At 46.1% G+C, this 27,897-nt stretch overlaps 2 protein-coding genes across 10 annotated transcripts in view; one reads left to right on the top strand and one right to left on the bottom strand.

Moving 5' to 3' along the window:
- The first annotated feature begins 26 nt into the window (after window positions 1-26).
- CALML4 (calmodulin like 4) lies at window positions 27-16,355 on the top strand. 5 transcript variants are annotated; one of them, XM_063698649.1, is made up of 6 exons: window positions 1,251-1,509; window positions 1,565-1,762; window positions 1,856-1,886; window positions 7,331-7,471; window positions 9,399-9,587; window positions 12,961-16,355. In XM_063698649.1, exons 2-6 carry the CDS (start codon window positions 1,631-1,633, stop codon window positions 13,056-13,058), a joined length of 591 nt encoding a protein of 196 aa, XP_063554719.1. In that variant the 5' UTR covers window positions 1,251-1,509; window positions 1,565-1,630; the 3' UTR covers window positions 13,059-16,355. The 5 variants fall into 5 exon arrangements, with proteins under 5 accessions (XP_004056430.2, XP_004056431.2, XP_063554719.1 ...); XM_004056382.5 differs by having other exon boundaries at window positions 27-1,762; XM_004056383.5 differs by lacking the exon at window positions 7,331-7,471 and having other exon boundaries at window positions 27-1,762.
- PIAS1 (protein inhibitor of activated STAT 1) overlaps window positions 15,599-27,897 on the bottom strand; it is a 220,401-nt gene continuing 208,102 nt past the window's right edge. For all 5 annotated transcript variants that reach the window (XM_055362712.2, XM_019010734.4, XM_055362714.2 and 2 more), the window contains exons 12-14: window positions 25,845-25,987; window positions 23,414-23,451; window positions 15,599-19,518 (exon numbers count right to left, since the gene is read on the bottom strand). In XM_055362712.2, coding sequence (XP_055218687.1) covers window positions 19,225-19,518; window positions 23,414-23,451; window positions 25,845-25,987 — 475 coding nt within the window. In that variant the 3' untranslated portion in view covers window positions 15,599-19,224. The remainder of the gene's footprint in view (window positions 19,519-23,413; window positions 23,452-25,844; window positions 25,988-27,897) is intronic.

The following is a 27,897-nucleotide window of genomic DNA, read 5'->3' as shown; positions in this document are numbered from 1 at the left end:
GCTGAGGTGTAGCACACACGGTGTGCCCTATAGCATGGTGAGTTGCTGTATCATGAACCCTCACGCAGCCATTGCCCCACGCTGGTGTTTTCCATCTGTGCGTCACCCCCTAGAGACACCTACACACATAAGGAGGGAGTTGGCCGGGGCACCCCAGCACACACTGGCCTAACTCCAAGGAGGCACCTCATCTCTTCTGGAGCCCCTTCCCACAGGCAAGGGGATTCAGAGGAAGCGTGTTGGCCTGGCTGCCTTCAGGCTTCCAGAGTCCCAAGTGACTTTCCTTGATGTCCTTCTCTCCATCCTCTGCACAGAGGCAGCCTTCCCTCTTCTTATCCCTGCCACGGGGTTTGGGAGGGGGAGCCTCAAACTCTGACAGGGAGGAGTGGGAGTCCCCAGCTAAAATTCTCTGGGTCTAGAAACAGGTGTAAAGCGATTCTGGGGATGTGATTTGGGGGAAAAGCACACTTTCCACACAGAGGCGGTCAGGAAAGGAGCGGGGAGGGGAGAGTGGGGCACAGGCAGCGCCTCCCGTCTATGCGCCTGTGTGCAAAGTGGCACAATGCCCCCCTTCCTATTGGCAGTGCAGCCCCTGGCCAGCAACCACTCGCACCTGGGCTGGGGGCCTTTGTGTAGGGCACACCTGTGCAGCCACACCTACTTGTAGAGCCTCATAGACTCAGCTGTGGACAAAAGCCTCACGCCCCAAACAGGGAAATGGGATCTCAAGGGGAAGAAGCTGGGGAAGCCTCACACCCTGCCCCCATTTCCTCCTTTGTGGGGGAGGGGAGCAGCACGAACTCCTGAAGACTTGGGAGCGTCAGCAGCTTCTGCGGAAGGGGTGGGGCTGAGGGTGGAGAGAGGAAGGGAAGGAAGAAAAGGGGAGCCTTCCTGGCCAGGGTAACCGGCACTAAGAGGCCTCACTCCAAGCCCGCGAGGAGCCTGCGGTGGGGCTGGAGACCCGGCTCAGGCCCCTCCACCACCCTTAAAGTCCTCAGAAGGTGGGAACTGAACTGGCACAGGCTGGGAACCGGCTGTGCGCTGGCCACTTGATTTTGCCAGCTGCCCTGTAATTCAGCTGGTGAGGTAACTGAGGCACAGACTGAGGTAGAATGATTCGCCAGTCACTCAGCAAGTCAGCAGACGGGGAGGACTGAATCCCAGCCTGAGAGCACCGAAGCTTGTATCCCTGCAATACCGAGCCCCAAGCCTGCGGGCCCCGGTGCCCATCTCTGAGTTGGGCCGTCTTGGAAGGGTTCCCTTCCTCCTACAAGATGGTGTGTGAGGAGCCTTCAATACGACCCGGGGTGTAAAGTGCCCAGCTCTAGTAGGGGCTTGACGGCATCCCCGCCGAGTCCCAGGAGAGAGAGAGAAGACCCCTTCCTGGAGTCCAGGGCTCCCAGGAAGAAACACTGGCATTTGTCCCTTTGCTTCGGCTTCTGGAGGCAGACTCTGAGCCCAGGGAGAGGCTTCTGCAGCCCCATTTCCTCAAAAATCCAACCTGCCCAGGTGGCGGGTCATGAGCTTCTGCAGCCCCATTTCCTCAAAAATCCAACCTGCCCAGGTGGCGGGTCATGAGCTGTGCTCAGGAAGCCGGAATCTGACCCTGGTGGCGTCGGGCCCGGTCTCCATGGCAGCCGAGCATTTATTACCCGGGCCTCCACCCAGCTTGGCAGACTTTAGACTTGAGGCTGGAGAAAAGGGAACTGAACGCGGTTCTGGGAGCAGCAAGCCCACGGGTAGCAGCCGAGGCCCCAGAATGGTGAGTGTGAGGGTCTGTGTCGGCCTGGCCAGGGCTGGGGGCGTGAACCTCAGGTGGAGCCCTCCCCTGACTGTTTTCCTTTCTCTGCTGCAGGCCAAGTTTCTTTCCCAAGACCAAATTAATGGTAGGTTGGGTTTGTTCTTTGATTAGCAACTCAGCAAAATATGGGCCTCATTAGGCAATTTGCTCTGCTCATGTTTTCTTGGTGGGAAGGAAGGTGGCTGGGGGAGAGCTGGGCCCACCCAGGGCCAAGAGCTGCGGGGAGGCTGCCGTTGGCGGGGTGGTGGTTGGGAGTAAGCCTCCAAAATAGACATGTGGCTTTATACTTGTCAGTGTGACTTACAAGCCAGGGCGCTAAGACAGAGCTCACTAGGTTTCCCTCCAGAACCTGACCAGTTGGATTTGGGGACTGAGGGGACTGGGGATGGAGAGAGAGACCATTAAAGGTATGGCTGGCAGCAGGGAAAGAGGAGGGGCTTTGTAATTGAGACAGAACAGAGGCCAGGTCTGCACTCTCTGGCAGGATGCATCTACTCTCTGCGCCTCAGTCTCCCTATCTGTAAAATGGAGGGTCCACTGAGCCCCCTTTGCCCTGGCATCAAGCCTGGTTTGGGCGTGAGCACTTTATTCCCTGGGTCCCCTACTCTGCCAGCCCTCGACCAAGCTTCAGTTTCACACCGTGCAGGGTTCTATTTCCAGAAGGCCAAGAGCAAAGAGTTGGGTTACAAAGAACTTGGGGGCCCAGACCTGAGCCAGGGGAGCCTCATGGCTGCAGCCCCCCTGCACCTGGCAGGAGAAGCCCGGGAGGCACAGCCAGCTGCTGCTTGAGGTTGTGACCCTGAAACCTGTCCCAACAGTGGACGTCAATGGGCCTGAGAGTCCCCCGAGGCGTCCCATTCCTCCAGGTCTTTGCTGAAACATCGCCTTCTCAGTGAGTCCTTCGCTGACCACTGGAGATAAAATTACAGGCACCTTGGGCCCTTGTGATCCAGGGTAGGGTCCTGAGAGCCCAGCCAAGTGGGGTTAGGGTTACCTGGGCAGGAGTTCCAGAGTTCTGGGTATTCCGAGCTTGGTCTAGAGGGGCAGGAATTGTGAGCTCCAGGCGGGCACCTCCACGTAGAACCCTGGAACTCTTTATCCCAAGAGGAGGGCCAGGGCAGGAGCAGAGACTTTTAAAGCACAGGGCCCGGGGCAGCGCCCTCTTGTCCAGGTCTAACGGTGATAATGAATGGTGGACTGAGGGCTGGAGTCCAGCCTTCAGCCTCAGCATCCTCCCACCCATGCCTGGTTTTGAGGCTCACTGACCCTCCCTCCTGGGATAGCCAAAGCTCCCAGAAGGGAAGAAGGTAAATTCTCTTTGTATCCCAGTATCTGACACCAAGAAAGTGGCCCCAGTGTTTAATGAGTGTGTGAAAGACTGGATGGGGTGTCCTAGCGAAGTGGGAAGAACAGGGGCTTTGGGGGCAGCAGACCTGAAGCCTAATCACCCTTGAGCCTCGGTTTTCTCACCTATGAAGTAGTATATGCCACCTTACCAGGCTGCTGTGAGCCACGGACAGAGGGGAATAATGTCAGTTACATGCTGGACGCTGGGCCAGGCACAGCCAGGTGTCACCCACATGTGGGCTGGGGCTGGCTCACTACAGCTAGCAAGAGCCATAGTTTTAGGAATTTTGCAAGCAGGATGTTAAAGCCAGCCATTATTAAATAATGTAGGATCAAACAGTGTTTCAATCCCTACATCTATCTGTACAAAAAGTTAAAAAGACAGCCCTATTGTGATCAGTGGAGATGGAGATTTGAAAGAAGTTTCAATTTAATGAATGTATTTGGTAAAAGGGTGAGAAATAGTTTAACAGTAGATCACATCAGGTTTAATGACCTGGATTCATTGGAAAAAGAATCGCACTCATTGGCGCGCAGCTTCATTTGTCAAATCATGGTTGAATCAAAACTATAGGTTGGCAATGGATATAAGAGTTGGCAAAACTTGGGCCGAGTGCAGTGGCTCACGTCTGTAATCCCAGCACTTTGGGAGGCCGAGGCAGGTGGATCACCTGATGTCAGGGGTTTGAAACCAGCCTGGCCAACATGGTGAAACCCCATCTCTACTGAAAATACAAAACTGGCCAGGTGCAGTGGCTCATGCCTGTAATCCCAGCACTTTGAGAGACCGAGGGAGGCAGATCACCTGAGGTCAGGAGTTTGAGACCAGCCTGGCCAACATGGTGAAACCCTATCTCTACTAAAAGTACAAAAATTAGCCTGGTGTGGTGGCAGGCACCTGTAATTCCAGCTACTCAGGAGGCTGAGGCAGGAGAATCACTTGAACCCAGGAGGCGGAGGTTGCAGTGAACCGAGATTGAGCCACTACACTCCAGCCTGGGCGACAAAAGCGAGACTCTGTCTCAAAAAAAAAAAAAAAAGCCGGTCATGGTGGCACATGCCTATAATCCCAGCTTCTTGGGAGGCTGAGGCAGGAGAATCACTTGAACCTGGGAGGTGGAGGCTGCAGTGAGCTGAAATTGTGCCATTGCACTCTAGCCTGGGCAACAAGAGCAAAACTCTCTCAAAAAAAAAAAAAAAAAAAGTTGGCAAAACTCATTTGTGGTAATCAAGTGGCTAGATAGAATTTATTTATTTGAGACAGAGTCTTGCTCTGTGCAATGGCATGATCTCCGCTCATTTCAACCTTCACCACCCAGACTCAAGGGATTCTCCCACCTCTGTCTCCTGAGTAGCTGGGACTACAGGCATGCACCACCACACACAAAACATTGGTAAATATTTTGTAGACATGAGGTCTTACTATATTGTCCGGGCTGGTCTCGAACTCCTGGGCCCAAGCGATACTCCTGTCTCGCCCTCCCAAAGTGCTGGGATTACAGGCGTGAGCCACTGCACCCAGCCCTAGATGGAATTTATAATAAAGGATAGTGTACATTTCTGTATTATTTGTAAATTGTGTGCTACACATCCTTTATGTTTGTACAGTGCAGAGGACACAAGTACATTTATGATCAGAGCTGGTGGTTAAACATCCAGCACAGCTGGTGTTATCCTAGGCCTTGCACAGGTCTCTTTCTTGTCCTGGGGGATTTGCATTTTCAAAGAGAAGACTTACAGGGGATTTTTAATCCAATTCATTTAACCCAATTAATCCTTTCATTCAACAAATGTTTGTGTCCCTTCTTTGTGCCAGCCCCGTTCCAGGCACTAGAGCTACATACAACAGTGAACTCAAAGATGAAAATCCCTTCCTCACGGGGGGTCACCATCGAGGGAGGGGAACGTGGTGAAATATATGTGCTAGTATCTTAGAGGGCCGACCTGGCAGGAGAAAAAGCAGGAAGGAGAACCAGGAGGTGAGGAGGGAGAGTGAAGAGATGGTGGAGGAAGGGGCCAGCGGGAAGCCCAGCTGGGTCTCCAGCACCGTGTTGTCTTGTTCCAGTGCAGGAATGCAAAGTTCAGATGTGGCCTTCCAGGTCTTTAAAGGCGTCTGAGGCAGGGAGACAGCACGTATCTGATGTGAAGGTTTGTGAGGAGGTGGGCCTCTATTTGAGCCCTGGCCCTGCTGCTGGCAAGGACCACCAGGCCCCCAATGACTGACAGGGCTTGTCGGGGAGTAGTGAAGTGCCCCCATCTGCAGATCCAGGCTGATTCTGGACCCCAAGGGTGTGATGAGCACCTTCCAGCACAGGTCAGGCAGGGAGAGCAGTGGGCCTTGAGCCCACCCTCACCCAAGGGCAAACCCAGACAGAAAGACAAGGTGAAGGTAGCCATGAGAGGTCCCCAGGGGTACCCCCTGTAGTGCTAAGGTTAAGCTCTGTGATTGGGGCAGCCCTCTCTCTGTCCCCCTGACGTGAGGTGATGGCATTGTCCCCTCTGGCACTGGGCCCTCTTGCAGGCAACTGGGTTTTATGGGAACCAAAGCTGGGGTCTTAGGCCAGGCTCTGGCCCTGCTTCCCCTGGGCCTTTTCGGCCCCTGCCACCTGGTCCTGATTTTGGTTTGCCCCTTCGGAAGCTCAGGCTCTGGAATGTTCTGAAAGGGCAGTTGTGCGGGGCTGGGGCTTTCCTCTCAGTCTCTCCACAAAGGCCGCGAATTTGTCTCTAAATGGTACATGGCGATCTGCCTGTCTTTAGTGACCCCCCTGAAATCCTACCAGGGAGGCCTGAGTGCCTTCATTAGGGAATATGAAGGGACCCCTGGTCTGTGCTGGGGATTTGGGGGGCTCCTTCTGCATCCTCTCCCTCACCCTGCTGCACTCAGTGGTGTCTGCCCTGGAACCGAAGGCAGTGTGGCCTGGTGGGCAGAGCTGCCCACAGCCAGGCTCTCAGTGTTCCAGCCCTCAATGTCCTATCCGCATGTGGGAATATGAGGGGGTGCATCACAGGGTTGTGGGGATAAAGCGAGGGCCTGGGGGTGGAGTGCTCAGCAACGTGAATTGTCATTGTTGCTGTCATCAGCTAAGGGGCTATTATTGTCCAGGCCTCTGAGGACCTACCTGGGTGGTGTGAGAAGCAGGAGAGAGAACAGAGCCCTGAGCCCCAGCCTGGGAGGGCCAGCGCCAGGCCACTGTGTTTCCACGGCTCCACCTACAGGCGTGCCTCGTCTGGGCTGGACGAGAATCTCCCTGTCCTGATGGCAGCCCCACCTACCCCTAAATCAGATGCTCAGTCAGTGCGGTCCAGGGACTTTTCCTGAACTCCCAGCTGGCCTTCCTGGGCCTCCCAGGGCCGGGAGCCCGTGGGATGGCTGTGTCAGGCTGGGAGTCTGTGGGTTTAGGGGAGCCTTAGCTCCGGCTGCCTTCCACCTCCACCAAGTACCGAAGGAGAAAGGGCTTCAGACCCTGGGAGAATTTCCCAGCAGGACCCTTTGAAGTCTCTAAGAACAGGACCAGGGCCCGAGTCCAAGGACAGCTTGAGGGTTCAGCAGCCTGGAGGCCAGGGCAGGGGCAATAGGCTCAGAAATGCCCCAGCTCTGATGATGATGATAATATCATCATATGAAGGCCACTCTCTGGCAGGCCTCTTGGGATTTCTGGCTCTCACAGTAATCCTGAGGCGTTATTATTCCCATTGTCCAGAAAAGTTGTGTTTGCAGAGGTCCCCTGGGGGTCTGGACACCTTGCTGTGGGTTCCTGCTCTCCCCTGTGGGCCCTGGAGGGGCACTGTCCTGGGAGTTCCAGTCCTGTGGGTTGGCGGGGAGCGGGAGGGAGAAGGAAGGGAGGGAGTAGGGAGAAAGGGAAGGGGAGCCAGATAAAATACAGGACACCCAGTTAAATTAGAATTTCAGACAAACAACAAATACTTTTCCAATAGAAGTATATGTCCTATGCAAAATTTGGGGCATACAATAAAAGTATATTCAGTGTTTATCTGAATTCAGTTTAACTTGGCAGTCCTGTATTTTCATTTGCTGTATCTAGCACCCTTGGGAGGGGAGAGAGGGATGGAGGGAGTAGGCAAAAGGAAGGGGAAAAGAGGGAGAAGAGACTAAGGACGGGGAGGGCGGCATGGGCAGAAAGTGACCAGACGCTGCTGACCCTCCCTCTGGGCCATGTGCAGAGTACAAGGAATGCTTCTCCCTGTATGACAAGCAGCAGAGGGGGAAGATAAAAGCCACCGACCTCATGGTGGCCATGAGGTGCCTGGGGGCCAGCCCAACGCCAGGGGAGGTGCAGCGGCACCTGCAGACCCACGGGATAGGTGAGTGGTGGTGGGAACAACGGGGAGAGGGGAGGGGCCCAGCAGGTGGGTGCAGACAGTAGAGGTGTGAAAAGCTCAGCAGTTTGAGGGGCAGGTGGCAGGGAGGCCTCCTGGGGACCCAGCTGTGGCAGCCCCAGACCAGGAGTGCCGTACCTCACTTGGGCTTCCTGGAATCCTCATAGCAACCAGTGATACCCCATCTCACAGACCTCGGGATCTAGGCGTTCCAACAGACTTATCAAACCCAGAGAAAAATCGTGCTGACAGCGATCCCATGTTGTTTTATAGAAACATTTCCCTTTGTTGAGTATTTGTCATGTGCTTAGCTCCAAAAACCCTATGAAGTAGGCATTCTCCTAACCTTTTTTTTTTTTTTTTTTTTTTTGAGGGGGGACAGCTTCTCGGTCACTGAGAAGCTGAAGTGCAGTGGTGAGATCTCAGCTCACTGCAACCTCTGCCTCCCAGGTTCAAGTGATTCTCCTGCCTCAGCCTCCCAAGTAGCTGGGATTACAGGTGCCTGCCACCATGCCTAGCTAATTTTTGCATTTTTAGTAGAGATGGGGTTTTGCCATGTTGGCCAGGCTGGTCTCGAACTCCTGACCTCAGGTGATCTGCCTGCCTCGGCCTCCCAAAGTGCTGGGGTTAGAGGCCTGAGCCACTGCGCCCAGCTTTCTCCTAACTCCATTTTATAAGCAAAGATCAAGGTTTACAGCCATTAAGTTCTTGAGCCAATGATGGCATCAGGATTAGTACCCAATTCTTCTGATATCAAAGACTGACCTAAAAACTGCAATAGTTTTTAGAAAAACTATTGCTAGAAAAAAAAATGCTGAAAGAAAACCCATCCAAGATGTTACCAAGTGGTTCTCTCTGGTAATGGGATTATGGGTGATTTTTATTCCTTTTATTGTTGTTTCCTGTATTTTCAACAATGAGAACATATACAGCTTTTCATAATCAGAAACAAGTTTTATGTTTTGTTTTGTTTTTTTTTTTCTAAGAAAAAAAGTAGTTTCAGAGCCTGGGGTTGCTGTTTGCATTGGGGGCTGGACACTCAGGAAGGAGGGACTGGCGCAGGGGAAGGGCGTCCGCTGGGAATAGCACTTGACCCAGAGCCCATAGGCTGCTGCTCAGTCTCAGGTCACCAGCTTCCTCATCTCAGGGGGGTCACCACCAGCTGCTAGGGTTACCAGAGGCCCCACTAGAGGATGCCTGCAGTTGCGCTGGGAGCCCGCCCTGGGGCAGGCCACGCTGGGCCCAGGTGGGCCTCTGGAGGCCTGCAGCCTGGCGGTGGGTTGCTCAGTGGTCTCATACCTGAGATCCCCCATGTCCAGCTCCAAAGGGGTGGTGGTTTCCTTGATTTCTGTCCCCTCCAAACAGGAAGTTGTAGTCCGGGGAAGTTTTGATTTCCTGCAGTTACATCCCAGCCAGGGCCCGTGGAGGAGGGGCTGAGATGGAGACTGCAGTGAGGGGAAGGCAGGTGAGCAGCCCAGCCTGGGACTGAGGCTTGAGGCCCCAGGTGGGGGTGCTGATCCATCCTGGTAGATGTACTGTGGTGGCTGTCAAAGGTGGAATGCACACATGGACCTGTTTCCCTCCAGTTCAGGGCAGGAGGGAAGCGCTAGAAGGGAGCAGAGGAGCCCAGTCCTCCATCTGTGGATGGGAACCCACTTTCTTGAGCTTTGGGGTGATGATAAGCATCGTCACTGAGGACGTTGCTGAAATGAAGAATGTCCAGTCCAGTGAGGGGCCCGTCGTGGGAATTCGGTGGGAGGGGATGCATCCTCTTCACTGTGACCACTGCCACATCCTGGCGTTCCCTGGTCAGTTGACCTTGAACCAGCTGTGCAGGTCCAGCAGGAGGCCAGCTGGCTTCCTAAGAGTCTTTTTCCCTCTGCTCACTCTGCTGTGTTTGCGGGTTTCCTAGACGGAAATGGAGACCTGGATTTCTCCACTTTTCTGACCATTATGCACATGCAAATAAAACAAGAAGACCCAAGGAAAGAAATTCTTCTAGCCATGTTGATGGCGGACAAGGAGAAGAAAGGTTACATCATGGCGTCCGACCTGCGGTCAAAACTCACGAGTCTGGGGGAGAAGCTCACCCACAAGGAAGGTAACAGCCTGGGTCCTGTCTCCCAACAGTCGGAGGGGGTTAGGGAGTTGGAAGGAGGGCACCAAAGCCTAGCTGATGCCACCAGGGTGGTACAGACCACCTCTGTTGATGCGCGCGCAGGAGACTGTGAGCAGATGCCACACTAGGTGGGTGCTGGACTGGAGCCTGGGGAAGAACCAGAGGGGCTGGAAGGGTGCAGGGAAAAGTCTGCCAGGGTGAAGGGACAGCCTAGGGGAAACCCAGCTAGGATCCCACAGGGCAGGGCAGCTGGAGCGTGCAGTCTGGTCTCCCCGTGTTCAAGCTCTCTCTGTGGGGCTTCATCTAGTGCATGACACCCCTGGGAGCACAAATGCCTGCTTCTACTGATAAAGAAGCAGGGGGAGTGAGCGGCTCCCAAGCAGCGGCGCAGGAGTGAAGGCAGGTCTAGACATCCCTGCCCTTCTTCCCATCACAGCAGTCTCTGCAGTTGCTGCTGAGGTCGAGTTTCCAAATTGAGGTGCTGCTTTGCTCCCTTTCCAACTCAGGCTGCTCTAAGCTCTTCCAGAAAGGGGCTCCACGGGGAACTTTGCCAGGACAGTTGGAGAACTGCCGAGACAGGCAGGGTTCCTGGTTCCAGAGCCCCATGAGAAGGGGTCTTTGCCTTGCACCTTCCTGCAGCCTAGCAGGCTGTCCTGCCTCAGAGCAGGACGACAGCCTCAGAGCAGGACGAGGCCTGGGGTCTTCTAGGAAAGCCCTTTGTACACTGTCAAGGGGATCCCCACGCCAGGCCATTTACAGCCTTTGTTCTTCCAGCCTGCGGACCCTCCTGCCTAGCCCTGCCATGTTCGCAGCAGCCAGCCAGCCAGCTCTGCCTCTGCCCGAGGCCAGGGACCCCGACCTTAGAGCCTGAGGTTTCTAGTTAGGCTGCCCTGCTTGCCTGTGGTTTGGATAGGAGAGCTGGGCTTGGCCACAAGTGGGTGCTGGAAAGAGGCTTCAATATGACGGACTTTCCGTCTCCGGTTAAATCACAGTAAACCACTGGAGGAGGGGTTTGAGGTTGTGGTTTGAATCCTGGGTGCCGGGAGACCTCAGGCGAGTCTCCTTTCTCCCACCTCGCTTTCCTTGCTGGAAATGAGGGTACAGTAGGTGACCCCTCAGGTCCCTCTGAGCTGCCACTCTACAAATCACTCTGCTCAGATTTTAGCTACCGCCATTAAGGCACAGTGCAGAGAGTTTAAAAATTGCCTGACATACAAAAATTAGCCAGGCGTGGTGGCGGGCGCCTGTAGCCCCAGCTACTCGGGAGGCTGAGGCAGGAGAATCGCTTGAATCCGGGAGGCAGAGGTTGCAGTGAGCCGAGCTTGCGCCACTACACTCCAGCTTGGGTGACAGAATGAGACTTTATTTCCATAAATAAATAAATAATCGCCCAACAGCAGGCTGGGTCTCCATACCCAGCTTTTCCAGGCTCACCTCTCGTGGCTGTTTTCACATGGATAGGGAAGACATGGGTCATCCTTCCCTCCCAGACTCCCCCCAGGACACTGCCCGGCCCTCTAGACAGCAGGTGGAGTCAGCAGAGGGAGCAGGGCCTTCTTTTTGTGGTTAATGATCTCTGTCCTAAGCAATGCCATGGCCCCCAGACTCACATACATCTCTAATAACCAGCAGAGGACTGTTTCACAGAAACTGCTGTGTTCCAGACAAGCAGGGACACCGATTTCCCTCCTACTTGCCACGGGAGATGGGAAGATTGATACCAGCAGCAGGAATCCTTTTTTTTTCTGGGTGATCAAAAGACAATTTTCAGTTTAAAAAGCATCCTTGGAATGGCTGTGGGTGAAGCCTTCTCCTGAGGCCTGGGACGGGCTGACTTTAGCACTTTGGCTTTCTGTGGGTCTTTGACGTGAGATGGAGTGAAAGGCTGTTCTACTCAGGCGTCCTCAGACTTGGCACCTGGCTAAGTGCTGTCCCTCGCCCAGATGGGAAGAGGCTGCAGTGACTGGCCCTGGAGCTGATGTTGGCCTATCCCCCAGGATGGTTTTAGCCACCTGGCTGATTGTGGAACCTTCTCCACAAAATGAGATGAATTATACTGTCCTCAACATTCTCCCAATAAATACCCAGAACTACTATCAGCTTAGGCCAAGGCACGGTGATTATACTTTCGAGAAGGATAGTTAAGCAGAGAATCACAGGATATTTTCTAACTGACCAAGGTGTGTGTGTGGAAGGTGTCCAGGCCTGGGAAGTTGACACAGGGCAGTGAGATGAGGACGGGCTAAGAGCCAGGAGCCAGGGTAGGTTGGCCCCAAGAGGCCATTGTGGAGAATACAAGCTGAAATGGCTCTTGCCAACGCCTGGGACAAGCTATTATTTTATCCCAGGAATCCAGAACCAGAAGAAACAAGCAAATGAAGTGATTTTTTTTTTTTTTTTTTTTTTTTGGAGTGATGGAGAACAATGGCAGTTTTGTTTTGTATGCTGTGAGCTCTCAACAGAGTTGGATTTATTTTTCTCTCATAAAAACCCCATCCCCCAAACATTTTTTTTTTTTTTTTAGAGGTGATGGTAGCAGACAGTGCTTGTCACTAAGTCCTCTCTTGGGGTGGGGGCAGAGGTGGTGAGGAGCACCGGCTTAGGGGAGAAGGCAGGCAAGTGAGGAGCAGGCCAAAGCCTGGGGCTGTGGAGGATGTTCGCTCTGTTTGCAGGCTGAGCTGCGGAAGGTAAAAACTCCAGGCCAAAGGATTCTAGAAATACATGCACAGGGGTCATATTTTCATGAAAAAATAAAAATAAAAGCACAGGGTGGGCCGGGCACAGTGGCTCATGCCTGTAATCCCAGCACTTTGGGAGCCTGAGGAAGGTGGATCACCTGAGGTCAGGAGTTCAAGACCAGCCTGGCCAACATGGTGAAACCCCGTCTCTACTAAAAATACAAAAATTAGCCGGGCGTACAAAAATTAGCCGGGCGTGGTGGCACTTGCCTGTAAGCTCAGCTACTCGGGAGCCTGAGGCAGGAGAATCGCTTGAACCTGGGAGGCGGAGGTTGCAGTGAGCTGAGATTGTGCCACTGCACTCCAGCCTGGGCAACAAGAGCGAAACTGTTTTAAAAAAAAAAAGCACACGGTGGCATCAGTGACCGAATCCTTACCAGTATACCTCCCTACTCCCTGCCCCTGCAGAAAGCCCGATTAGCTCAAAATGGAATAAGGGTCTCAGGAGTGCAGGGGTGGGTTGTCCCTTTCTGTTCACTGGTTTACTTCCTGACTATTCTACAGGAATAGTCAACTGCACGCTCAGGGAAGACCTTAGGGGAGCTCCAGTCCCCAAAAAACTGTTTTATAATGGAACACTAAAGCCAAACTGAAAAATTAAATGTGATTTATTGCAGTGGATGATCTCTTCAAGGAAGGAGATATCGAACCCAATGGCAAAGTGAAGTATGATGAATTTATCCACAAGATCACCCTTCCTGGACGGGACTACTGAAGGAGGAGAATGCGAGAGCCTCCCCTGGGCCTGAAAACTTGGAGCAATTAATTTTTTTTAAAAAAGTGTTCTTTTCACTTGGGGGAGATGGCAAACACAGTGGCAAGACAACATTACCCAACTATAGAAGAGAGGCTAACTAGCAACAATAATAGATGATTTCAGCCATGGTATGAGTAGATCTTTAATAAAAGATTTGTATTAATTTTATTAACTACCGTGAGTCCAGCCCTTTCAAGCATGGAAGGAGCCTGCGGTTTGGAGTCTGGCCTGGGTTCCAGTCCTGGCTCTGCTGCTTCCCACTGTGACTTTGGGCAAATCACTTCACTCCTCAAAGCACCCCCCACACAAGCTGGATTCCCACTTCTTACCTCATGGAGCCTGTTGAGTAAGGATTGAGCTGATGACTTAAGGGCAATCTACCAAGAGACTTACTCTGTATTTGGGGGCTAGAACCATCTTCCATATTTCCAAGATTTTCCAAGATGAAGCCAGTGCTAGCTGAGAAGCAGCAACGAACAGAAAGCTGTAACACTTATGACAACAATTCTTGCAGTGCCAGAGGCCCATTTACAAATTCTCATTTCCATCTCAACAGATATAGTGACATAGCATAGCTCAGGCTATTCATTCATAAACACAGAGTGTAGAGTGAAAACACATGCTACAATGAGGCAGCATCAGTTGAGAGCAGGAAGAGTGATCTACTTTACACCCCACACCAAAGGAAACCAGATGTGAGCTGCTAAATTCGCTGGCCTTGCAGAGCTCAAGAAGGGGGCTTCCAATGCTGTGAGAATTCTGAGCTGTTCCCTGGGCTCTGTTAACAGGCAGAGACGTTCCGGGATGGTCTGCTCAAGTGGCCCACACCGGTCATAGCCTTAAACCACTTCCCCAGGACTTACGGAGAGAAATAAGGGGATGTAACCAGCAATGGCCAGGGTACTATAGCCCTGGAAAACAGTAGTAGGAGCACTAGGCTTTCTGGGAGTCCATCCAGCTGGAGTGGCTTTGAGTGAGTTACACAGCTAGAAGGTGCTAGATTGGTGCTGCCAGAGATTCAGAGGTGCCATTCACTTGTCAAATCTGGATCATTTGTAGTGCCAGCACAGTCCTAAAAGGGCTGGAGTACCACACCAACACAGGTAGGGGTGCAGGGCTTCAAGTACAAAGATTTGCATCCATGTATGTATCAAAAGTGGGTTCTCTGGGCTGTGGCTTTGTCTAGTATTACCACAGTGGCTGAAGTAGAAGAAAACCAAATCAAATGGGATGTGTCTTTTGGGAGGATGTACAAGACACAAATCTTTCACTAGGCACCGGGCACAGGGAAAACTGCAGGGAACAAGAGTTGTAGTGTTAGTGCAACTGTCTCAACGATGCTGTGTGGCTTCAGACCCAAACAAGGCCCTGAGGAAGGAGACTCTCATTTCCCCAAGCATAACTGCAAGGAGAGTAAGTAGGAATTCCTAGGAGCCAAAGAGTTTTGTGGGGGTGAGGGTAAATAAATGGCCCAAATGCCAACTAGGTGAAGTTGTGACCATCTGGCTGGGAAGCCCAGGTCCGCACAGTGTAGGAGCAGATGTTTTGTGGGGTCTGAGGTTTACAAGATTTGGCTGCCTTAAGAATACAAAAACAGAAATGCAGAATTTCTGGGGCTGCTCCTAGGACCAGAACAAGTGAAGGGTCCTGGTGCTTAAACTTCATTACCTTCATGGTAAATCCACCAGAGGGCCGGTTAGATGCTGGCCCCGCCGAGAGAACTGCTGTCACTTTCAGGCAAAGCTCAAAGGTCCTAGGCCCACAGTTCTTTTGAGCTCCAGTCATGGACATTAGGAAGTAAATCCTGCACAGCCAACCTGGAATACCAAAGATTAGATGGGAGATAGATACCAATGATTTAGATGGCACAGGAAGAGCAAGTTCTGGCTATAATAAATGAGGGTACTTTCCATCAAAGCTTTTCTATATTTATCACTGAATAGTCCCAGTATGGTTTTAAAGCAAGTTTTATGAATCTCATTTGCCTAACAGGAATCTGAAATATAACTTGCCAAAAACACACAGTTGGTGTGGAATGGTCATTAGAACCTGGGGCTCCTCTTCACGGACTCCCTGCTCATTAAGGGATTCAGTGGTCCAGAGTCTAAGATCCTGTTAAGTGTTTGATTCAAACCTCTACCCGAGGAAGGGCTGTTACCTTACTCCTGGTCCTGGTTTCAAGCTCATTCCTGAAATTCCAGCTGGTTTCTCTAGCACCTAGTGTTGTTTACAAGAAGGCCACAGTGCTCTTAGCATTCAAACTGCAGATACTAAACAGATGCTGTGATTTATTAAAGAGTTAGCCATATTTCAACAAGAAAGGGAAATGATGGCTATATATTCATTACTTACCTCAAAGCATGCTGCAAGAAAATTAGTTACTTGTCATGCTTTGAAATCTCTGGATGAAAGGTGCTTTGGAAGCACAAACCATTCTCACTTGTCTCATAGGGATTGTCCCCTTGAACATCCAGCAGTGTTATTTTACAGAAGACAAATTAACTGAAGGCTTTTCTTTTATTACATCTAAAGAGCTCTACATAAACAGGTAACATTCAATAGGTAAACAATTTTTTTCCAATGCATGTAATAAATATTTTCACTTGGTACTTTTATACAAACTGACATTGTCTACTATACATTTTTAAAAGCCATTTTACTGGTTTGGCATGCGGTATGGAAATTCTAAGAGAGAAAGTTTTAAGGCAATGAATCACAGATTTAAGTTCATGGAATTTATGGTAACTTTATCTGTTTATGTACATTTTCCCCTTTGTTAAACAATTAACAGCAGCACACTCTGGGACCACCAGCTATTTTCCCTCTCTTTCTGAAATCTAAGCTTTGTATTTAATTAAAAAACAGAATTCAACATATATTGATAAAACAAAATTCTTACTAAAATAATTTCAAATGTGCTTTAAAAAGTCCTGAAGATCTTGAAAGTTTTATGTGTTTAAAATTGAAATTGTTTAAAAAAATGCTCTTTCCACATTAATTTAGAGTTTTCATTCCATTTCAGACACTTGACTCAAAGGAAAATCTGCCAAGGAATCAGATTTTTCAGAGCTTACGTGAATCTTTCCTAAGTCAGTAAAGATACAGAATTGTGATAATGTCTAAATAATTAGTAAAGCAATTTTAATGCTCAAAATAGTCAACCAAGTATGGCATGGTTCTGGTTCAGATTTTTTTTTTTTTAAGATGTATCCAATAACGCTCATGAAGTAATTAAAAGCCACTTTAACCCTGCTAGTCAAATAGCTATTTTATCAAAGATGTGTGCATACAGATGTATATATATATATATACACACACACACAGTACTGTACAGAAACAAACATATGCATACCTACTATGAACGGCCAAGGCAAGGGGGATGATGGCAACTTGACTAGATTCTGAGAACTGCTATTTGTCCACAGATAGCATGTCAATGTTGGGATGGGTTGGGGAGTGAGCGTAGGCTAAGAAAAAAAGAGATGAAGTGACTATCTGCTTTTCTTTAAACCTAGTAGTTATAGACATAGTACAGGACTCTACTAATAATTAGTAGAAATCATGAAAGTGTGATTGATATTGACCATGAGACCAACAGAGTGACAACTATTACTTAATGCAACATTTTGGAAAGTCAACAACTGATGGAAACAAACTCCTCACAGGGTGGAACGAACTAAAATTAAGACAACTGAATGGTTAGTTTCTCCTGTGGACACATGACCAAAACCACTGAAACCACCGTATGTTTATTTCTCCCTATTACCTGTTCTTCTCTCAGGTTGGTATAATGTGGGACACTGAGGGAAATTAACCTTTTCTACAACCGAAGAAAGTAGAGGGATACGTTTTCAACTGGATCATTCAAACGGTTTGTAATTCAGCATCATACACAAAGTTACTGATCAGAATTCTGAGACCACTAACAATGACACATAAAAAAACAGGAAGAAAACTATTCATTTTACCTAAGACAGCTGAATTAGTAAAAATGTTTCCTAAAGCAATGTAAAAATCAGAAAAAACTCCCCACAATTTTAGTAATTTCTACCCCAATAGAAATTTAGACACAAATTATGGTACTATTAGAAATTAGCCTAAATTAATACGACATTTGCTCACTATAATGCCAGATTCATTAAAAAACATTAACTGTTTCCTGGTTAACTGACAATCTGTTTTGGTTTTTTTTTTTTATTGCAAATTGTTTTATGACTATAACTCAGCCATTTGTGTGTGGAATACACATGCGTAGGGGAAGACTATGAAACTCACTTGTTACTCAAACACACTTGTTTATAAATACATATATACACACACACATATACATATCAACACCAACTTTTTTTTTTCCAAAATTCAAGTCAACAATTTAGTGGCAGAGAGATGCTATAAAAACATTATTTTTAGATGCCACACAGTCATGAGAACCATTAATTTTATCATACAACTGAAGTACAGCCATCTTGAATTCTACCTGGATTAAAGTTGATCATTTTTTTACCAATGCAAGGTTTAAAACTACAAGTGTATACACAAAGGTGGTCCTCATCAACTCTGAGAACATTAACAGTTGCGGTAGGAAAATCCAGTCTGGAAAACCAGCAGTCATTATGCCCCTTATCTTTTCTGTTAAACCTGCATTCTCAATCAACTAAAAAATATTTTCCACACCTGAGAACATCATACCTTCTCTGATGAGGATTTTGGAACATAAGTAGAACCACTTTTCCTTCCCTCCAACTCATATTTCTCTCCTGAAAAACAGTTTTCAGTATATTTACATGTTCCATTATGAATAAGAGTAGATCAGACTGATCCATGAATTCTAAAAAAAAAATGACTTTCCTATGTCATACTTGTTAAAAGGTGAAGAAACAGATAAACAAGGTAGATACGCTAAGAAAATAGGTATACTCAGAACCAAAGAGTAAAAATGACTAAGGGTCAAACACATCTTGAATTTCAACTGTTTATCAAATAGTAGACTTCTACAAAAATGTGGTGCATTGTACTTTCCAAACAATTTATTTTTAGGATAACTGACCGTGTATCTTTCTTTTTTAGGTGATGTAACATTACCTCTGTCAGCTGCACAAAACACCTGACAGAGCTTTCTAAGCTATTTTTACTTCCTACTTTGGTATGAAGATCTTACATGAAAACTTGTTACTCTGTGGCCAAAAAAAGCAGGTATTCACAGACTTGGTTTAAATACACAATACTGGCGATCCAGATTTAGAATAAAGAACTAGACTAAAGTGTATTATTCATAGGTCGGCTAAGCCTACTCCTTACCCAGACAGCTTTATTCCAATATCTCTAAAACATATTCTCAGGGGGTACAGAGCAAATAAGAGAATATGTGATGGAGAACATGCAATTGGGATAGTTGATAAAGATGCTCACACGTGAGTTCAAGACCTTCAAAGCACTTTGAAAGAAGCAAGCAACTGATTATATTAACTGAATGCACACTCGGGAGGAGAGGGAACAGTGATGACAGAAAAATACATACAGACGCACACAATGAACACACACACCCACGAGCCATGTCCTGAAAATACACAGGGAATGCAGCGGGACAGATGAGCTTTATAACTTAAGGCTGGATAAAATATGCACACACAAACAGAATCCAAGTCTGTCGTTTTCAGAAAATGGAAATCAAACTATCCCCCGACCCCCTCCCCACAACAAAGAAAAGCCCACGATTGAAAACTTCATACATGCAATTCCTTTTCTGTTATTGCAAATAAAATAATGCCATTGAAGTCAAATAAAACCAAAACCATAGGACAAACGATGAAAAATCTTCAGAATCCAGAAAAAAATGAACTGAAGGTGGTTTGTGGGTGCTTGTTTTTCTTTTTCTTTTCTTTCCTTTTTTTTTTAAACAAGTGTTTTATCACACAGGCAGTCTTAGATTTATATACAAAAGTAAAACTGAAAATATAGTTTTGTTCTCTGTACATTTCTTTTAATTTTTTCCCTAAAAAAAGGAAAAAAAACCACGCTTGTATACTTTTCTAAACAGAGTAAGGTAAAACAGAGCACAAAGTTCTCTTCTTTCTGCCAAGTTCATTTGATCTGGGGTGGGGATGGGAGCAGCAGGGCCTGGGAATCAGTCCAATGAAATAATGTCTGGTATGATGCCAAAGATGGATGCCGTGTCCGTGCTGCTCCTGTTTGTGACGGTGTGGCTATGGCTCTCCCTTAGGCTGTTGGAAGAAACCAGGCTGCTGTTACTGCCACTACTGCTTCCATTGGTGGTTGGCAGAGAAGTACTGCCTCCTGCACTTAACTGATCAAGAAACATCTGTGAGGAGGTATACGGGAAAAACCGAGACGAGTGTAGGAGGTCTTGATCATCTGAAACTGCTGCTGCTGCAGCGGCAAGCAAGGAGGTGTTGTAATGCTAGGGAGGGGAAACAAAAGACACAAAAATGTTAATTATACTTCCAAATTAATATATTTTCTCCTCAGCGGAACACAGCCCTAAATTTAAGATAGCCTGAGTATCTAGGGTTTCTGAAATATTTACTAAGACATTTTGCAAAATCAAATGGCCTTATGTAAGGACTGGAGCATTGATCTTGAGAAGACATTTTTGTATCTGAAACTGGAGGAAAAACAAAATATAAATTTTATTGTTTTTTGTTTTAGTTTGTATTGCAAGCAATTACCAATTCTATTTCCCAAGAAGCATATGCTCAGAAGCAGCAGGAGGGGCAGACAGTCCATGCTCTTGCTAGTAAGGAGATACTTAGCCAAGAAATCTATCAGTCAATATGACTGACTCACTGCCCTGTTTCTTTATAAAACAGTACTGGAAACCAACAGACACTGTTCTTATTATACACTCAGGCACCACTGAAAGTTAGAATTTTTATTTAAATTTTAAAGCCATAATGATAATTGGTATGATTACTCTTAAGTTTTCCAAGGAAATTTATCTTTCTCTTGGCTACACATTATACTTTTAAATACAGTCATGCGTCGCTTAATGACACGGATGTGTTTTGAGAAATGCATCATTAGGCGGTTTTGTGGTTGTGCAAACATCACAGAGTGTGCTTGCACAAACCTAGACAGTAGAGCCTGCTACACACCTAGGCTGTGTGGTCTGGCCTACTGCTCCCAGGCTACAAACCTGTACAGCATGTTACTGTGCTGAATGCCGTAGGCAACTGTAACACAACGCTAAGTATGTGTATATCTCAACATAGAAAAGGTACAGTAAAAATATGGTATAAAAGATAAAAAAAATGATACACCTGTATAGGGCACTTACCATGAATGGAGCCTGCAGTACTGGAAGTTGCTCTGGGTGAGCCAGTGAGTGAATGGTGAGTGAATGTGAGGCTTAGGACATTATTGTACACTACTGTAGACTTTATAAACACTGTACACTATGGCCACACTAAATGTGGTAAAAATATTTTTCTTTCTTCAATAATAAATTAACATTAGCTAACTAATTTTACTTTATAAACTTTAATTTTTTAAAACTTTGACTCTTGTAACACTTAAAACACAAGTACATTGTACAGCTGAACAAAAATATTTCCTTCTTTATATCCTTATTCTGTAAGTCTCTATTTTTAACATTTTAAAATATTTTTTACTTTTTAACTTTTTTGTTAAAAATGAAGACACACACAACACATTAGCCTAGGCCTACACAGGGAGGTCAGGGTCATCGATGTCACTGTCTTCCACCTGCACAGCTTGTCCCACTGCATGGTCTTCAGGGAAAATAGCATGCATGGAGCTGTCATTTGCTATGACAACAATCTTCTGGAACACCCACTGAAGGACCTGCCTGAGGCTCTTCTTAAGGAGGTGTCACTCTTTTCAGAAATATGTCCATGGTGTTTGGCTTGGTTTGTTTCTTTTTTATCATAGATTTGCTTGTAAGTAGATAATGTACCATAAACATTCCTCTCTATTAATGAAAACCTTTCATTGTTAGGGCCCATTTTTTGTTTGTTTGTTTGTTTTGTTTTTGAGATGGAGTCTCGCTCTGCCGCCCAGGTTGGAGTGCAGTGGTGCACGCAATCTCGGCTCACTGCAACCTCCGCCTCCCAGGTTCAAGTGATTCTTCTGCCTCAGCCTCCCGAGTAGCTGGGATTATAGGCGTGCACCACCACGCCCAGCTAATTTTTGTATTTTTAGTAGAGATGGGGTTTCACCATATTGGTCAGGCTGGTCTCGAACTCCTGACCTCATGATCCACCCGCTTTGGCCTCCCAAAGTGCTGGGATTATAGGTGCAAGCCACGGCGCCCGGCCAGGGCCCATGTTTTTAAATTTTTTAAGGAGCTTGTTGAGGTCTGCAAAAGCTTCTGCTAAACCTTTCACTGTGAATTTTCTTGGAGGTTCTTCCCTTTTGTCTCCTGCAGTTTCCTTTTCTCTTGCACCTTCTTCAGCTACGTCTTCCTGTTCCAGTTCCAGTTCCAACAGCTCCTCAATTAGTCAATTCCTCAGGAACCACCTCTAGGAGCTTCTCAATGTCATCCTCATCTACATCTAGGTTAAAGTTGTTTGCCATGTCAACCACAGCCTTGTCCATTTCTGCAACCTCTTCATCCTCAGCAGATTCTTTGAAGTCATGAACAAACTTCTTCAGTGTCTTCTAGATGTCATTCATATACTCCTTGGTGACATCAGTCCATGCCCAAGCAAGGTTCTTGATGCAGTCATAGCTGTTGTAAACCTTCCAGAATTGCATCAGTGTCCTCTCAGTGTTTTTCAGTTGCAGCAATAGCCTGGGCAAAGATCCTCCTCAGGATCTTTTAATAGGCCTTAAAAACTGCTACAACTCCTTGATTCACTGGTTGGATCAAAGAGGTGGTATATGGAAGGAGACACAACACTTCGATATTGGGATGAAGATCACCAATCAAATGAGGATATGTGGGAGCATTATCAACAAAAATCATAATCTTGAAAAGTATGTTACTCTCTAAACAGTACTTCTCCATTTTGCTGGCACAGCAATTCAGGAGGACATCCTGGAAGAAAAGCTGGGTCATCGATGACTTCTTATTGCTCCTGTAGTCCACGGGCAGTGTGTGTTTGCTGACATGCTTGAAGGCTCTGGAGTTCTCACTGTGCCAGATCACAAAGGGTTTCAATTTGTAGCCTGCAATATGGCCCCAAGCAAGACTGTTATCTTGTCCTTAAAAGCCTTGAAATCTAGCATTGACTTGCTTCTTTATGGATGAAAGTCCTTTCAGCCATTTATTTCCAGAATAGGGAGGTTTCATGCATATTGAAAATTTGTCTGGCAAGCAATCTTCCTTCACAATCAGCTTATCTAGAGTTTCCAAAAATTCTTCAGTTGCCTTCACATCTGCATTTGCAGACTCTCCACTCACTTTGATATTACATAATGAATAATGATTCTTCAATCGTTTAAACCACCCGGAGCTAGCAGTACATTTAACACTGTAGTTGGGTCCAGTCTTTTCTTTAAGCATTGCAAACAAACTTTTTGCTTTGGCCATGATCATTATGGTGCTGAGAGGGATATGTTTCTGTGTCTGGTCTTCAATCCAGGTTACTAACAAGTTTCTCCATATCTGATACAGGCCCTTCTCAAATTTTTGTTAGTCTTGTTGCCTTGAACAAAGCAGATCCTTTAACAGCTTCTATCACTTTGTTCTTGTTCTTTAAGACTGTAGCTATGGTAGAATGGGACTGCCTGACTGGTGAGCAATAACTATCACTGATCTTCCACTTTCATCGTCCTTAATCACTTAATTTTTTTCCATGTCAGTCACTCGATGTGGCCTCTTACTGGCAACATTAGCTGTGGATTTTGTATGCTTAGGGGCCATGATGAACAAAACAAGACAAGATTTTAATCAAGCACAAGAGGAAATGATGCAATCAAGAGATGTGGCAAACTGGGATGTATGAGGCTGTCCCGGAATAACATGGCACACTGTTTTACAGCAAACTTAAAAAAAAAAAAGTAGAGGTACACTCTAAAATAACAATAAAAAATATAGTAAATGCATAAACCAGTAACATAGTTGTTTACTATCGTTATATTGTACATAATTATACGTGTGATACTTTTACATTGACAGCATAGGTTTGTTCACACCAGCAACACCACAAACATGTGAGTAATGCCTTGTGCTACAATGTTACCATGGCTATAATTGATGTAGGGATTTTTCAGCTCCATTATAATCTTATGGAATGCATATATGGCCTGTTATTGACCAAAATGTCATTATGTGGCGCATGACTGTATTTTTAATGTACAATTAAAATAATAGTAAATTTTTCATAACATACCTGATTGTCTCCTGATAAGAAAGGAAAGAAATCTAATCCTGTGGAAGAAAATATTATTTCAGTTTAAAAAAAAAAGAAGGAAAAACTCTTCCAAATGCCCCAATACTTCAAAAACAAATACAAGTCTTATATGCTATGTCACTCAGAATTTTATTTAAACATGAAGAGTTGAGCTAAATGTTTTACGTCTCTCCTTTCTTTAGATTACTAAGGCTGAAAACTAAGCTTTGGCAATGATTTGTCTTCTCTGTGACCCCATTTGGGGGACTGGGGCCATTACTACTCTGTCAGATCTAACACTGATCCTTAAACGGGCACAGTACTTTTAACAAATGCTCTGGACTCCTCTTAAGGAAACTTTCAATCTGCTCTAAGTTACTCCTCACAAGCACTTCATGAGGTATGTAATTAGTTTTGCCCTCATTTTGCAGGTGAGAAAGTTTGAAGTTGAAAGAGTTAGGTTAAGTAAGTTGTAGTACTGATTTTTCTCTTTCTTAAATTTGCTCATTTGCTATCAGATTCAACTGACAGACTGCAGTGGCATGAGGGGAGAAGAGGTTTGAGTGCCTGAAAACTGGCTACTATTACATAAGAAGGAGTAGCTCTGATACCTGGCTGCTGAGGATTCACTGCAAGGAGGCCCCTTCCAATTAACATTCTTTTCTAGATCACCCAGTGTGTAATGCGATGAAGAGCAAGTAAACAAGCATGAATTAAATGCTTCATTATGATATCTAAACTTGGGGAAAAGTAAAACACGCAGCTACAGATAAATATATTACAACACCACAGATACTCTGGGCATCTATCTACTCACTGTCTACATTATAACCGATTACAACACGAAGGCTTACAAAATGCATAGCACTGTTGTTCTTGATAGTGACAGTGCGTTTCATACATGTAGAAAAAAAGGTACAGAAAGATATCTAACCGTTAAGAGCAGCTGTTACTGGCTGGCCGTGGTGGCTCACACCTGTAATCCCAGCACTTTGGGAAGCGAAGGCAGGCGAATCACCTGAGGTCGGGAGTTTGAGACCAGCCTGACCAACATGGTGAAACCCCGTCTCTACTAAAAATACAAAATTAGCCAGGCGTGGTGGCACATGCCTGTAATCCCAGCTGCTTGGAAGGCTGAGGCAGGAGAATTGCTTGAACCCGGGAGGCAGAGGTTGCGGTGAGCCGAGATCGCGCCATTGCACTCCAGCCTGAGCAATAAGAGCAAAACTCCGTCACACACACACACACACACACACACACACACACACACACACACACACACACACACACACACACACAGAGAGAGAGAGAGAGAGAGAGAGTAGCTGTAACTTCCCGGGAATGGGGTTGGGGGATAGGTACAGGGAAACTTTCACTTTATGTTTCTGTGTTGAATTTTCTACAATGAGCATATATGGCTTTTTTAATAAAAAAAAGTTCTTAGATTATATGACTAATATTCAAATTATTATGCTACAAACATATAAAAACATATTCAAATTATTATGCTACAAAGATATATAAAAACAATTCTTTTTGATAATATAAATGATTATTATGAACTCAAAATATATAAATGAGTATACTGACATTTCAAACAGCTTTCAAAAAGAAGGATCAGATAAATGTATACACCTAGTATGTACCCACAAAATTAAAAAAAATTTTTTTAAAGAAGGATCAAATTCATTAGAATAAAAACTAAAACTTTCAAATGTCTCAACTCACCATTATCTAAAACATAATACAACATAGTTACCCACAATGCCTGTTGCATTACAACTAAAGTCAGAGTACAATAAATAATGTTCATAGGGCTGGGCGTGGTGGCTCACACCTGTAATCCTAGCACTTTGGGAGGCCGAGGCAGGAGGACCACGAGGTCAGGACCAGCCTGACCAAAATAGTGAAACCCTGTCTCTACTAAAAATACAAAACATTAGCCTGGTGTGGTAGTGGGCGCCTATAATCCCAGCTACTCGGTCGGGAAGCTGAGGCAGGAGAATTGTTTGAACCTGGGAGGCGGAGGTTGTAGTGAGCTGAGATCGTGTCACCACACTCCAGCCCAGGCAACAGAGCAAGACTCCGTTCCCCACGGCAAAAAAAAATAATGTTCATAAATACCAAAATTCAAAACCACATACTAGCAGTCATTCAAAAACAATTTGCAGAGTACTTAAGAGCTCACAAAAACTAAAGATTATTGCACTAGTTTTACCACTGGGAGTAAAACACTGGCTACTGATGACAGTACAATCAACGAACTGGGTCAGTATTTATAACAACGGCATATTATTTCTCTCAGTCCCCTGGGTCCAAGGCCCTGTTGGCTCAGTCTTCCAGTTCTTCCTTAGGTTCACCTAGAAGAGAATTATATAGATCAAAGGCATTCATAACGCTATGTGACAATGTAGAAGAACCAGTGACTCACCTTGTAAGTCATAAGGCATGGGGGTCATGTGGAAAGGATGCCTATAGTCTTGGATGAGGGAGGTATTAATGTAGCTTGTGTCTACAGCAGGAAGGCTTGGGGTGCGGGATACTGGAGATGCTTGATGTGGAAGACTTAAAATGCTGGAAGAAGGAAAGATTGGCATAGTTTTCATTAGCCAGTTAAACTCTCAAGGTTAACAAAAAAAGGGGTTGTATCTCACAATGAATCCTCGGTTTAGTGCTGGAAATAAGAACAAAACCAAGCAAACCAATGTATAATTTAGATTATACACAATTATGAGAAAATAATTTGTATACATAATAGCATTTAACAGAGGCCACAGGACGAAGTGGACAGATGCAATGGTATCCAACATTCACAAACCTCACATTGCCTTTGGAATATCATCACCTACGCTTTCAAAATGCAAGAGAAAGGTACAGTTGAGCCACTTTAACGGGATATGAGTGAAAGATACCTACATCAAATGAAAGTCGGAAACCCTTTTAAAACAACACCGGAGTATTGGCTAGTAAGAAGCATACGTATGCCCTAGCAAAGAAAACACATATAATAAGACAGAGGGAATGAAGCAATCTGAGTGGTTCGGAGTTACCAGCTGGCCCCTCAGACTGTAATCTTTAGGAGGGCAAAAACTGGGTATTGTTTAGTATACCCAATGCCCAGTACAGTTATCAGCACATAGTTTGCATAAAAGCCCTGCTGAAGCTAATGAATGTAGTGAAACAAGAAGAAATACTCCAAAACGAATAGGTAGTGGAGAGTTTTTAAAGAGAGAACAAAATAACTGGAAAAAGAAAACATAAAACAAGAATTAGGACTCTAAAAAACAGTGAAAAGTTTAAATAGCTAAGTAGCTTTTTTTTTTTTTTTAAATTTACTAACAATTAAGGGAAAGGCAAAAAGGAGAAGAAAGAAAAAATAATAATTTAACTAATTTTGGGGCCAGGCATGGTGGCTCATTCCTGTAATCCCCATACTTTGGGAGGCTGAGGCAGAAGGATAGTTTCAGCCCAGAAGTTGCCCAGCCTGGGCAATATAGGGAGACCCTGTCTCTACGAAAAATTAAAAAACTTAGCCAGGCCTGGTGGCACATATCTGTAGTCCCAGCTACTTGGGAGATAGGTGAGAGGATTGCTTGAGCCTGGGGGGTCGAGGCTGCATGAACCGTGATTGTACCACTGCACTCAAGCCTGGGTGACAGAGCAAGAGCCTGTCTCAAAACAAAACAAAAACAAAAACAAAGCTAATTTTGAAAAGAAAAAGAATTACAGTAGCCCTCTTGGAAGGAAACATAAGGGTTATATGTTACCCCAACAATACAAGAGGCTGAAGGTATATGTGTTATAGAAAATAAAGAGAAAGGAAGCAATAAAGAGGCTGTCTTTTGCTTTTAATGCTTCATGTAAAGTACCTGGGGCATGGGGATGCAATTTCAGTGGTATAGAATATTTCAAAAGAGGGCCGGGCGTGGTGGCTCACACCTGTAATCCTAGCACTTTGGGAGGCCAAGGTGCATGGATCACCTGAGGTTGGGAGTTTGAGACCAGCCTCACCAACAGGGAGAAACCCTGTCTCTACTAAAAAATACAAAAAATTAGCCGGGCATGGTGGCGCATGCCTGTAATCCCAGCTACTCGGGAGGCTGAGGCAGGAGAATCACTTGAACCCAGGAGGCGGAGGGTGTGGTGAGCCAAGATAGTGCCACTGCACTCCAGCCTGGGAGATAAGAGTGAAACTCTGTCTCAAAAAAAAAAAAAAAAACAACATTTCAAAAGATGACAAGGTTGGATTTCTAGGAACAGAGTTCCAGTTATGATCATCTACCACATTTTAATGAATGGGATATGAAGCATAAAACACACTCTCGTCTGCCTCATAAAAATGTTTCATCTAATGGAAACTTTGTTAAACCTCTTATATCTAGAAAAAGTACCATTTACCATTAGCTGAGTCTTCTCACAATGTCTAAGAGATTATAAGAGAGGATTTAAAATGCTAGTCTTTGAAAACATCTCAAACAGCATAG

This window comes from Gorilla gorilla, chromosome 16, assembly GCF_029281585.2.
Source record: "Gorilla gorilla gorilla isolate KB3781 chromosome 16, NHGRI_mGorGor1-v2.1_pri, whole genome shotgun sequence".
NCBI classification, from domain to species: Eukaryota; Metazoa; Chordata; class Mammalia; order Primates; family Hominidae; genus Gorilla; species Gorilla gorilla.
Note: the sequence above shows the minus strand (reverse complement) of the source record. Positions and strands in the feature narration are given on the sequence as shown.